Source organism: Meriones unguiculatus, chromosome 17 (genome assembly GCF_030254825.1).
Source record: "Meriones unguiculatus strain TT.TT164.6M chromosome 17, Bangor_MerUng_6.1, whole genome shotgun sequence".
NCBI classification, from domain to species: Eukaryota; Metazoa; Chordata; class Mammalia; order Rodentia; family Muridae; genus Meriones; species Meriones unguiculatus.
Window position 1 is genome coordinate 45,306,176 of NC_083364.1, and position 12,746 is coordinate 45,318,921.

Sequence of the window (12,746 nt, forward strand, 5' to 3'; positions counted from 1 at the left end):
TGAAGCAATATTGTTCTTCCCTTCACACACATTCTTTTAAATCTCAAAATTAAAAATAAATATCCCAGAAAACTGGATTAAGAAGAAAAATTCTCAATATATTCTTCATATTTGTAGATAAAGATAATACGGAAGGAGTTTACAATGGATCGACATTTCTTCTTCTCAATAAAATAAAATGTTTTTTTTTCCTATTTAAAATAAAGGGACTTAGCCTGGAGTGGTGGTACCTATCTTTAATCCCAGCAGAGGCAGGTAGAGCTCTGTGAGTTTGAGGCCAGTCTCATCTACAAAGCATGTACAGGACAGCTAGGGCTACACAAGAAACCCTGTCTCAAAAAAGAAAGAAGAAAGAAAGGATGAAAGAAAGAAAGAAAGAGAGAGAGAGAAAGAAAGAGAGAAAGAGAGAGAGAGAGAGAAAGGAAAAGAAAATAAATCCCAAATCCCAAGGATACTCAACCTACTTAGCACCTATCTCTTTCCTTTGTTATAACCCACTAAGAGCATAAGTAACGAAAACAAGATGGCTGGAAGAATAATTTGCAAGAATATACAACAGCTAAACACAGGTGTCTAGGAAATAAACTTCAAGATAAATAAATAAAAATTGGAAATATTTTAAATTTTCTTCCCTTTCTTCCTTCCTTCTTCCTTCCTTCTTCTTTTTTTTCCTTCCTTCCAATAATACAGGGACTAAAATAGAATTGTATACTACATCTTCTGAGACTAGCTATTATGAGATCTAACATGCACTCAAATTAACATGTCTAGGTGGATTGGCTTGCAAACCATAGGTAAGTAAGAATGGGCTGAGGCTATGTACTCTGACAACCTACAGTCAAGCAAAGTTACTAGGCTAGTTATGCTAAAAATGTCCTAAAGCTGATTCTGAGTTTGCTTAACCTTTGAAGTTTATTCCACTTATTTTTATCTTTGCCTCAGCTAGCTATTTTATGCAATCATTAATGGGAAGATATTAGGGTTTTTCCAATTTCCATTTAAAAACAACATTTTGAATAGCTATTGGAACAGGGGTTACAAATAATCAATGTGAAGCTAATTACCAACAGTCTACATTTAGAGCAAACTAGTGCATATGGAGACAACAGCTCAGTATTTTAGAAAGTGCCAATTTGCTAAAAATAGATAAATATGGTGATGATTGCTGGAATTACTTCAAGAACATTCAAAACGAGATGACTAATATCAAAGAGTAGCGCTTTCCTGATATAAATTGAGTAGATCTATTTCACACCCATCCCAACTGATTCCATAAACTAAAAGAGTTAGAACAATATGCCATGCCAAGTTAGCAAGAGTATATGACAGTTGGGTTCCTCTTAGAACCATGGTACCTGGCAGGTGTAGGCTTCTAGGAGACAGTAGAAATGTAGTGTTTATCATCTCTAGGCATAGAGATGGGCTCTAACTGTTACCAGGTGTATAAAATCAATGATCTGTGAGATAACTGCTTCCTTTTAGAACTCTACTTACTAATAAGGGTATTGTGAATGCAAATGAAAAATGTCTCCCGTAGACTCATATATGTAACACTTGGTTGCTAGTTGGCGCTATGGTTTGAAGAAGTTAGAGAATCTTTAGGAAGTGAGGCCTTGCTAGAAGTGCTTCCCAGGGGATCAGGGTTCATAGTCTTCCCCATGTCTCTCTCTTTGCTTCTTGGCTAGGGATGAGAATGTGATGAGCCAGCCTCCTCCTGCTCCTGTCACCATGCTTTTCCTGACTGCCATCTTGCATTCTCTATCATTAGTTCTATACCCCTAAACCCATAAGCCAAAAGGAACACTTTTATCCTTAAGCTGCTTTTTGTCAGGGCACTGTATCACAGCAACAGAAGGGAGCTAGTATGCCTAAGTGAAGCAGCAACCCAAAGGAAAACTCAGTAATCCACCCACCATAGTTGAGGCAAAGTCTTCCTGACCATGGTAGCTGCACTGTGATAGGTATGTGGAAATACGTGCAGTGACTCTTTCTCAGTGTTGACTCCTCCCACAGGTGCAGGAGGGTGACAAGTTTTCTTACAATCAGAGAGAATTGTCTAAATGATAATAGCTGATCCAAGCAAGACAACAAAATATTCTCTCTCTCTCTCTCTCTCTCTCTCTCTCTCTCTCTCTCTCTGTGTGTGTGTGTGTGTGTGTGTGTGTGTGGTGTGTCTCCTAGTCCTCTCTCATTCCTTTTCTCTCTATCCCTTTATAAAAAGGAAGAGAAGCTGTGGCTCAGGAAACTGTTTTAAATGAGAAGACTGAGTGAAGGGGTTCATGAGTCTCTGCTGTTAATATTTCCACATCTGCCCTGGTTACTTTAGGTTTGGGTTTTGTTTGTTGGTTTGTTTGTTTTGTTTGGTCGGTTGGTTGGTTGCTTACTTTTTTTTATTTGTTTGTGCTTTCTATGACTCATAGAATGTTTAGTTTCCTTCCAATGCATCTGTTTCATGGACACTTAAAGTCAGATTCTGATACTTATTCTTAGTCAAAAACAAGAGAGACAAGAGAGAGATTACAGATGATATTGACTATTAACAAACTATAAATATAATTGAACAAATTATTTTTGTAGTCCTGGATATTGCTAGCATACTCTATTACAAACCTATATGAGATCCTTTTTTTTATGTGAAATGTATAAACTGGTTTTCTTATGCTAGGTGTTTGGCTTCTAGGAAAGACAAAATCTTTATATTAACATGTTCTGATTATTGTATTTTTTTTAAATTCCAAATATTTTCTATGCATATAAAACTCAGTTTCTTGGGGGAATTCTGCAAGTTGCAGAATTCCTTTGCTTTGTGTGAAAATTTGACAAATTTTGTTATGTTAAATAGGCACATCCCCCTCCCCCATCCTAAGAACCTAAGAGACTAAAGTGTCTTTTGTAGAGATCCTGGGACTTAGAGGATTACTTATGGTGTTTAGAGTTGAGTTTTACAAGATTCAGGGTTCCATGCTCTCCTAATCAAGGCTTATTAGTGGTGCACTGAGGAGCCTTAAAGCTGCTGTGGAAATGGTGCCAGGTGATAATCTGTGGGGCTTCCAACCAGGCTGCATCTCCATTTTCAGGCTCCAGAGAGGCCCTACCTTCCCTCTACCCTCTTCTGCCTGACTGAGATTTCATATGATGGATGTGAGCACAGCATGTCTGCTAATATTTAGAAGCCAGTTTGGAGGTGAAGTGCGGGGTGGGGGCATGGGGGCAAGCAGCAGACTTAGCAAATGGAGATGAGATTGGAATATGGAGGCTGGATAAAAAAACAAACACAGGGAAACAGTGGCTACTTCTCATGTTCCTGACATTTTGGAGCGAAGGACCATTTAAGTATGTGCTTATCAGTATTCTGTCACTCAAGTTTTCAAAGGAAACGATAAAGATATTCTATGCTCTCATCCATCAGTTCGGTTAACATTTACTTAACAGAGAGTAGGAGCGAGATATGAAGGGTATATATTTCCTATGCAGTAGTAATGTTTCTTCTTTGTGTAGCACCATGAACACTTTAGGAGGATCAAAAAGGCATTGTGTACAAAGTACTTTTATTTTTATCACTTTATTTGAGCCTCATACCAACCTAGACAAGAAAGTGAGTCAGGATTTGGAGGCTTTTATTATGCCCGTAATACAGATGGATAAACTGAGGCTCGGAGAGATTAAGTTACTTACCTAAGATCACAGGACAAGCAATGGGCAGGGCCAGGTCTAGAACCCAGGGGAGGGATTTATTCCACTACAAAGACATGGAACAGGACATTAAACAAACAACATCTAAGAAAGCAAGATCTGTTACTAATTAAGGATTGGAAATGTGAGAATTCACAGTCCCACACTAACCCCAAAATTACTTGATATATGCCATACTAAGCAAATAAGACAGAGAATTGTAACTTCAACCATAGTCACCCTGTTGAAAAGGACAGTAGCACTGAGTGGGATACCTAGTCGGCTCTGAATAGGTACACAGGGATGGTCTTGGTGTCAAAACATCTCTCCTTGGGTCTCATCATGATGACCCCTCCATCCCTGCATGCATCCCCTCAATAAATGAATATTGAGAGTTCACTCTGTACTAGGCATCCCTTAAATGCCAACTCGGTGCCTGATTTGCTTAAAACGGGTATTGGAAATTTGAGCAAGATACACTTTTTCTTAACCTTCTCTTCCTATAGCCTCAGACACCAAGCACTAAGAGACCTGGTGCACTAACCTGAAAAACTTTATTTGCATTGGAGGGGAGGAGAAAGGAGTAGCAAAACCCCAAGGTAGAGATGCTTAGCTCACCAAGTAGGCTATAGGAGAAGGGCATCAGGGTTGAGAAGCACCATTCAACTTTGGCTATGAAACACAAACTTCACCTACAAATACTTTCTTTTTTTAAATCTTGTTTCTTCTCTCAAAGACATCCCAACTAAGTTAGCAGAAGATGCCACTTAAAGTTGTAGAAATGTGTGGTTGCAATCTTCCCCATACTGGATGCTATGGTATTGCATCAGGACCCAAATCCCTAAAGTCTAGTCGAAACTAGAAAAGACTCAAATGGTCTAATTCCTGTATAGTTAACACACACTTAAAAGACTCCTTACTATTCTCCCTCCCTTCAGCTCCATACAAGCTATGTGCTGGCAGATAGGATTATTCAGACACTTCAGTGAGAAAGAAAAATTTCAAATGTAGGTAAAATTAATTATTGATCATACACTCTTCAACATAGGCTAACGTTACCTGCCAAGTAAATAAATCAGCGGCAAGCAATAGAAGATGGACATGGGGTCTTTTATGATAATGGGGGACAAAGTAAGGATTATGTGTACACCAGGCACCAAAGAAAGGCCACATGGGGCTTCCTAAGAATCTAGCTGCATATCTAGACTGGAATTCTTCACCTCTGAGGTTGAGACTGGCATGTTGTTTGCCAGGAGTAGTGGGTGTGGGAGGGAAGACTCCAGATAGTTCCAGCTATGGCAATTTGGAGAAATGCTGTGTACAAATGGATTTACTTTTGTGCCTGCTTGCATTAAAAATAGAAGGTTGCCATGTCTATAAGTTTGCAGCAACAGTCAATGATGATGAATTCTACCTTAAAATTTCACACCAATAGTCTCTTTAAAGTCTACTAGTGATTCTATCTATTTAAATATGCCACAACTTTTGGCAAAACTGAAATTCTGGTTCCGTACTTATTTAGCGAGCTGATCATTCATAGTTCAAGGTATCCACCTATGTACTAGACCACAGGCCTAGTACATGGATAGAGAGAAGATAAACATTTATCATTTTTTTCACAAGATGCTGGCAGTGTGGACACACACACACACACACACACACACAAATGAACACTAGGTAGTACAACAAGTGGCAATAAAGTTAGTGCAAAATGCAATGTGGTCAGAAAAATAGTAGGAGTAAGTTCATGTATGAGAGAGTGGATTTAAAGCGCTAACTTTTGTGAGGGAAATAATTTTTCAGGCTAAGGAAGAAGTGTGAAGAAGTGGGTGAAAGAGTGAGGTGTGAGGAGGAGGTATTGAAGGATGGTGCTGGGCAGACAGGCAAGACTAGATCATGCCATGCACGCTGATGGGTTGTTTAATAGTTTGTAGCCAACAGGGAGACATTATAGAATTTTAATGAGAAAATTAGTGTGACCAGATTTACATCAAGTAAAGACAGTTTTTGTTTGATTGTTTTTCTGTTGTTTGCAAAGGGAATGAAAAGAGAAAGCGCTAGGGTTCCCTATAGGCAGTTGTTGCCTTTGGCCAGATGAAAGATAGTGAAAAGACTGAATCAGGTCATTTATACAAACAGGTAAGTAATGAAAAGCAGAGAATACATTCAAAATCTTTTTAGCTAGGGTTAAAAGATTCTGTACCTGAGTTGGGACACAGGACCACATGTGGGACACACCCTAGGTTTCTAGAGCTCCGAAGCTGGAAGGGCAGTGCTAGGGCAATGATGCAGGAAGCCCAAGAGGAATCCAAAGCAGAGGACACCTGGCACAGTCTACACAGGGGAAACTGGGGTTTCTCTGAAAAGCTCCAAGGTATCTATAGGTCAGGAGGTCAAGATGGACTTCTGGAAACTGCATGACAAGACTGAAGCTCCAAGTGTGTGTGTTGTCAATGTGGGATTAATGAGTGCAATGACAAGAGAAAAGACACAAGGTTACAGATGGCCTTCAGGGATGGGGCAGTGAAAACAGACATCAAAAAGGTTTTTAAAGGTCCTTTTTGAGGAGAAAGGGGACGAGGAGAACTACTCAGGAAGCACAGTGAGAAGGCAGAGCCACGGAAAGCATGCCTCAGCTTTCAAGTAAGACATAGACTAATAGCTCACCTGAAATGGTACCCTATGTCAGTGGAATCATGGGAACAGAGGCCTCTTTTAAGTAAGTGGAATAGCAGTGAATGACAGTGACAGAGAGGGGCATGAGCATAGAATACTTTTAGAAACTTTGTTCTAAATGGAGAATGAGATGGAGCTTGTAGAGATGGCAATGCGAGGTCAGAGGACCTAAGCAGAGGGGACAAGGCACAGTCACAGACCATAGGGCAACCAGCTAACATGATACAAAATGGGAAAATCTCAAGAGACTGGAGCAGGAGTGAATAAGGAAACATGGAAGAGAGAGCAAGAATCCAGGTAGAATGCTCCATGTGACATCTCTAAACTGAGTCTGTACGTGGCACAAACTAGGGACTCATAGAACAGTGCTCCTTGGAGACTTTTATAAAGATTTTACTTCAAGGACCTGGAGACAACCCGTTTAAACTTCAAAATTCAAGAGGCAGGACTTGGTGCAATCAGCCCCTTTGGTTCCAAGTAATACTCTCTTAGAATTAACAGAGAAGTGAAAGAGTTAAATGCTGCTGAAAGAGTTTAATGCTGTTAAATCAACCTTCTCTTGATAAACTCTGAGAGCCTTCTCTTGAGATGCGTTTCTTAAGATGCTCATACAGGAAGATTTTAGAGTGTCTTAAAGTCAGTAGGACCAGTAGTGGGGAGGGGTGGGACTACAATGAGTTAATACATAGCTCCATTATTGCATGGAAGCCCTCCACCCCTTCCCTATGGGACCAAGTAAAACTCTGAAGTCTGTGGATTCATTCTGCCCCAGGCATGTCACTAGTAATTTCACTATGACAGAAGACCCTGGGCCACCCTCCCTCTCGGTGAGCAGGGGCTTCACCCTTTACATTGCAACATCAAAGGAGTTTCTGCAGTTTCACCAGCTCAGCAAGAAGGAAAATTAACCCTGTGCTTTCCTCTTCCAGTTGCTTCAGCATAGCTCACAGGAGTAGAGCGGGCAGGGAGCAGAGTGACATTCAGAGGACTCTCATAGCATGTAGGATCAGGGGTCACTGTGCATGTGCCATAAAATAACTTTAATAATCAAAAATGATCACACTTTTAAATTCACCACAAGCTGTGGAAGGTTCTCTGCAAGTCCAGATGATTTGGGAATGAAAAAGAAAAAAGAAAAAAAAAACCTTTTAAATGATTTCTCTGTTGAACATTTGGAAATACATGGCAGATACCATGATTTTTAAAAATGGACAGCTTCAATTATATTAATTAGGAGGCCTCCATTGAATCTGTTCACTAAGTCCCTGGATGGCACTGGGTGTGGCTCAAAGAGACTGAGCAGGAATCTGATTTCTTACTAGAAAGCATGTTCCCCACCCAGCAGCAGAGCTGGACCCTTCCACACCTCCTGGTACTGTTAGAGGGAGGGAAGAGCAAGGCTGGAGTTCTAAACCAATGACTAATCTCTCAAAGATAAGAGTAATTTACTATGGCGGGGGGGGGGGCATGAAAAGGCAGATGCTAACAGAATGAGGGGTGGGGACAGGTCTCCTTGCTTGCAGGATAATTTTTTAACACTTCACCTACAAACTAAAGTCATTATTTTTAAACAAAGGAAACATCTCACAGTTTTTTTCCCCTCTGTAAACTATCACACCTTGCAAGTTTTTAATCGTCTGCAATATGCATGGTAATTGAGCTATTTAAAGTAAGCCTCAAGATATTTGAAAATCATGAGCCAATAAAATCTCCAGGATTCTTTTATTTTAATCCTCCTTTGCCTACTACTCCTCTGTAATCCTTCCTCTCTCTCTCTCCTTTTCTCTCTCTCTCCTTCTCTTCCTTCTGCTTTAATAATGAACAGTGGTAAGTAATGGCTAACAGAGATCATTTATGTGTTCTTCTCACCCACTGACAATGTATTACAACTTGGAAATATCTGAGGCTGCTGGCTTTTGCTGCTCAAGTGGAAGAGGAAGGAAGTGCAAGCCCTCCAGCCCCCCTCCCACTTTGCTGCTGGATTTTCATGGGTGTGGCAGAGTTAGACCTTTGCAGGTTTGTGCCCTTGTTTCAGACCCCCGTTAAGAGCTAGAATGATAAATACCTTCCAGAAGAAAGGAAACCCTTAGATTCTGACTGGAATGATAGAGGGTCATTTCCACAAGAAGGAAACTGCCTGGTGCCTGATGCCTGAGACTTAAGTATCCATACTATATGAATGCTAGTCAGTGCAACGTGAGCCCACGCCCTCAAGACACCATTTCCTTCTGTCTGGTTTAGTGATTTCTTAAATACTGACATACGCAAATGACACATAACACTGTTACATAGGGCACATAACCATTCCACACCTAAGAACTATTCAAAAAATGGGTGGGTAAAAAGGACAGTGTCTATACATTCCATTTCCCTTCTTTGCATCAGTGATGTTAAAACACAGGCGGGCATGTGAAATCCATACAGCATACATGCGTGATGGTTGCATGGGAAGTATGCATGTGCTATACACATTTACATGCAAATGCCTGCAAATCCCTCAACACGTAATTTCATCTTCATCACTTTGCACATAAGAGCGCTTCCTCAAAGCTGTCAGTGAGATGAAGACCAGTGAAAGCAGCTGTCTTCATTTTGGGAGGGAATTCCTTTAGCCCCAGTTCCCTGTCTAAAAACCATGCTTGGTTCCCTTTACTGAAAGAGATGTGAGGACACTCCCATGCATGAAAATAGGGTGGAAGCAAGCGCTCAGGAAGCACACTTTTCCTTCCAAAATTCAAGTCTTTAAAATGAATACCATTGGTTTCCTTAAGGCTCCGCGTTCCTAAATTTTATTTTATCAGCTGGCCAGTGCAGTCATCTTGGAACCTTTTTCTGAGGGTGTGCTTAATCCCAGCAACTGTACCTGCCGCACTTGTATGTTAAAATGAAGGAAGACATGGGAATAAATGTTTTACTAATGTTCCAATGGAAGTATCCATTCCTGGAAGCAAGAGCTGTTAAAGGGATACAGCCAGCACCACCCCCTGCCCCGCCTTGACAGACTTTTCTCCATGCATCCCTTCACAAGCAAGGATTTGCATGTATTTGCTTGTTTGTTTGTTTGTTTGTTTGTTTGTTTTGTGGGTTTGCTTCTCTCCTAACTACTTGGACATCCGCCTTTACCTCTTTTCCTCTTCCTTCCTCATCCCCACTCCTCACTCCTCCTTCCAGGGCGCTGGCTACATGTGGCCAGGCTGAATGGCTCTTTCCTCTTCACCCTCCTCCACCCCCTATGGATTCAGAGAGTGTATAACAAATTGCCAAAATTCAAGATACTTGCACAAGAATAATACCACCCCCCCTCTTTGCACCCCACCCCTAAAGCAATCAGTTCGCAGAGGGGTTCTACAACCACGACTGCCCACCCCACCCCACCCCACCCAGGCACACACACACACACACACACACACACACACACACACACACACTGATACCCCACACCCATTTTTTTTTTCTTAACCTTCTCCAAAAATCACTGAAACGTGCTCCTAGGCAATGTTTGAAGGCTGCGTTTATAGAGCGTCACTGCACAGTGGCTGACTGCGGGGTACTAAGCTTCTCACTTCTCTCCAACCTTACCCCTTTAGTTAAGTTTCTAAAACGTCTTTCAAGAAATAAGTGAGCAATTTGAAATGAAAAGGGGTGGGGTGGGGGATCTAGGCGGTGGGGGAGGGGAGGTGGGGACTGGGAATCTAGCTCGTCTCGGACGCTCCTCATCCTGATGAGCATGAGTCACCACGCTCATCCTCCACGATATTAACACTCCTCCGGTCACTGCTAATGCAAGGGAAGGCTTACAGAAAGGGGAAACCAGAAAAGCCCCGGTTTCCAACAGGTAATACCGGATCGGCTCCCTATTCCCATCCCATCTAAGCTCAAAGCTCCTAGGGGCGTGGTCCACCCTCTTCTCGGACCAGCTGGCGCACAATCCGCTCCCGATCTCAGGAAGGGGATTTTCCCCCTCGGCACAGCCAGTTCTCCCCCAACCCTTGTTGTCTTTAGGCTCTCTTTAAAAGTAAATTTAAAAAAAAAATCTCCTAAATCAGTTTCATTCATTCATTAAATAAATAAATAAAACCTCCACATGTTTTCCCTCATACCTGCGCCCCTTTGAAGCCCATACAAGCACGAATTCAGGTATCTCCCGCAGCACATGTGAGAAAATTTGAATCACAGAATAGGCAATGCTCAACTGTGAATATAATCCCCCAAACCACGCTTTTCACAAATAATATAAAGGATAGCTTTCTTATCTCGTAGATAGAGCCCAAGTCGTCCCCACACCCCCTTCTACATCCACACCCTCCAAACCAGAGACCTAGCCGCTGAACACTTACTAATAGGCGAGAGGGAATCATATTTCTAGCCAAGCCGGCATATTTCTCTACCCTCACCCTAATTAGTAACAGCATTCCAAAAACCAGAGCATGAAAGACAGAAAAGAATAAAGCTGGGATGCAACCGTCAGTTACCATATGCTAAGGGAAACCAGAGCACCATGCCAGGGCAGAAGCAGTTTTAAAAAAAATTTTTTTCTGCCTTTCATAGGGAAATACTGTACTCTGGTAATTTCATAACAGCAAGAAGTAAAAAAATCTTTAGCTCTACCTGTTTGGTTCTTCTCATACAGCACAGCATGGTGGTATCTTCCCCTGCCTTCTTCCTGCCTTCTCTCCTTTCCTCCTCTCTTCCTTATTCCCCCCCTCTCCACCTCTTTTCTGCTCGCTTGCTCACTCGCTCTCTCGCGCTAGCGCGCTCTCCCTCCCTCCCTCCCTCCCTCCCTTCCTCTCTCTCTCCCTCTCTCTCCCTCACACACACACCAGGGCAGTTAGCAGCAACTGTAAGGTCCACAGCTATTGCTCACCGCACATATCTATCTCTCTCTCTCTCTCTCTCTCTCTCTCTCTCTCTCTCTCTCCCTCTCTCCCTCTACCCTCCCTTCTTCCTTCTCTTTCCTCTCTCCTTTTCCTTCTCTTCTCTTTCCTCCAATCCCCACCCAATCTGTCCTTTTCTTCCTTCTCTCAGGGTCTCTTTCTCAGAATTGTTCACTAGCTTTCAGTGACTAATCACTTCCCGTTAGCCCCTACCCCCATTCTAGGCAGTCGCCCCCTCCCAGTCCCCTGCCAGCCTCATGAATATTTAAACACCTCCAATCTGGACCCAATTACCCACCGACTTTCCGCACTGCATTGGGAGGGATATGGGGTGGGGGTAGAGAAAGATATTCCAGACAGTTGGAGAGATTGGATGGAACCGGTTTTAGGGAAGTGGGGCCTGAGAAACGCTTGTGTTGCTTTCCTAACTCTCCTCTTTCCTGTACCACAAAAAGAAAATTACAGAGAGGAGCTGAAGGTGTGTATAAGTGATAGCTGCCATTTAGATTTTATGTGCAGTTGATAGTCGTGGAGGTCCAGCTTCCTCAAAAATGCCATTTTCATTTATATAACCTAAATGTACACACTTGTACAAACATATGTCATCTATGCTTCAATACACAATCTATACATATATGTGTGTGTGTGTGTGTGTATATATATATATATATATATATATATATATATATATATTTCTTAGGTGTTCTAAGCATTTGAATTTGAAAGACTATTGTCTAGGAATTAGCATCCATATCTAAAATCAAATAGTGGGATTTTTGATTCTGCACACAAGTTTATTTGACAGTTGTGATTCCTTCTAACTTTACTGAAAAGCAAAGGCTGAGTATCTGTGTAACTTTGTCAGTGATGTTGTACAATTTGAGCACAATGAGTCTACAAGTAGACTCTGTCTTGAGGGAAGATGCTTACCATGAAGTCTACCTCAGGTCATCCTAGTGCCTTCCCTAATTTGGGGAGAAATGTGTATTCGTATTGTGCAAATTTTAGACATTCAGTATTGTATGGATTTGGAGAGCCCTTTGCCTCCGTAAAAAATGGTAATAATAACGTCAGTCTTGCCAACATGTTATAGGATGAGATGGGTTGTACCACAAGGCACACTGGAGCATGGTAGTTTTACAGGCAACAACTTTTCTGAAACATTGGTAACATTTCTAGTGACTACTTCAAAGAACTTTCCAAATTATTCCTTGTTGTTCATTAGTGGTGACAAGCACCTCTAATTAAATAGCTCATATTGTTCCTTATCCCTCCTAGACATAAACTTGTTTAACAGACAGCAGCCAGGCAGCTTGTTATCATGTATATTTCAGGACTGCCGAGAGCCATAAGTACTTAATATAATAAGGTACACACCTCCTAAAATGCACCATCTCAGAAAGATGACCACAGGTCATGGTGATACCAAGGATGAAGGTTTGAAATTATCCCTGTGGGTTTCCCCTGAGAATGACCCACTTTAGATCCAAGCCACTTGGTCTTTTTTCCCCCTGTTTGTTTCTC

The 12,746-nt window shown here is 41.7% G+C and overlaps 1 protein-coding gene across 1 annotated transcript in view; it reads right to left on the reverse strand.

Annotated features, from left to right (window-relative positions):
• The window catches only part of Gap43 (growth associated protein 43), a 94,916-nt gene extending 83,784 nt beyond the window's left edge, over positions 1–11,132 (reverse strand). The window contains exon 1 of the mRNA XM_021649569.2: positions 10,957–11,132. Coding sequence (XP_021505244.1) covers positions 10,957–10,986 — 30 coding nt within the window. The 5' untranslated portion in view covers positions 10,987–11,132. The remainder of the gene's footprint in view (positions 1–10,956) is intronic.
• Between the last annotated feature and the right edge of the window lie 1,614 nt (positions 11,133–12,746).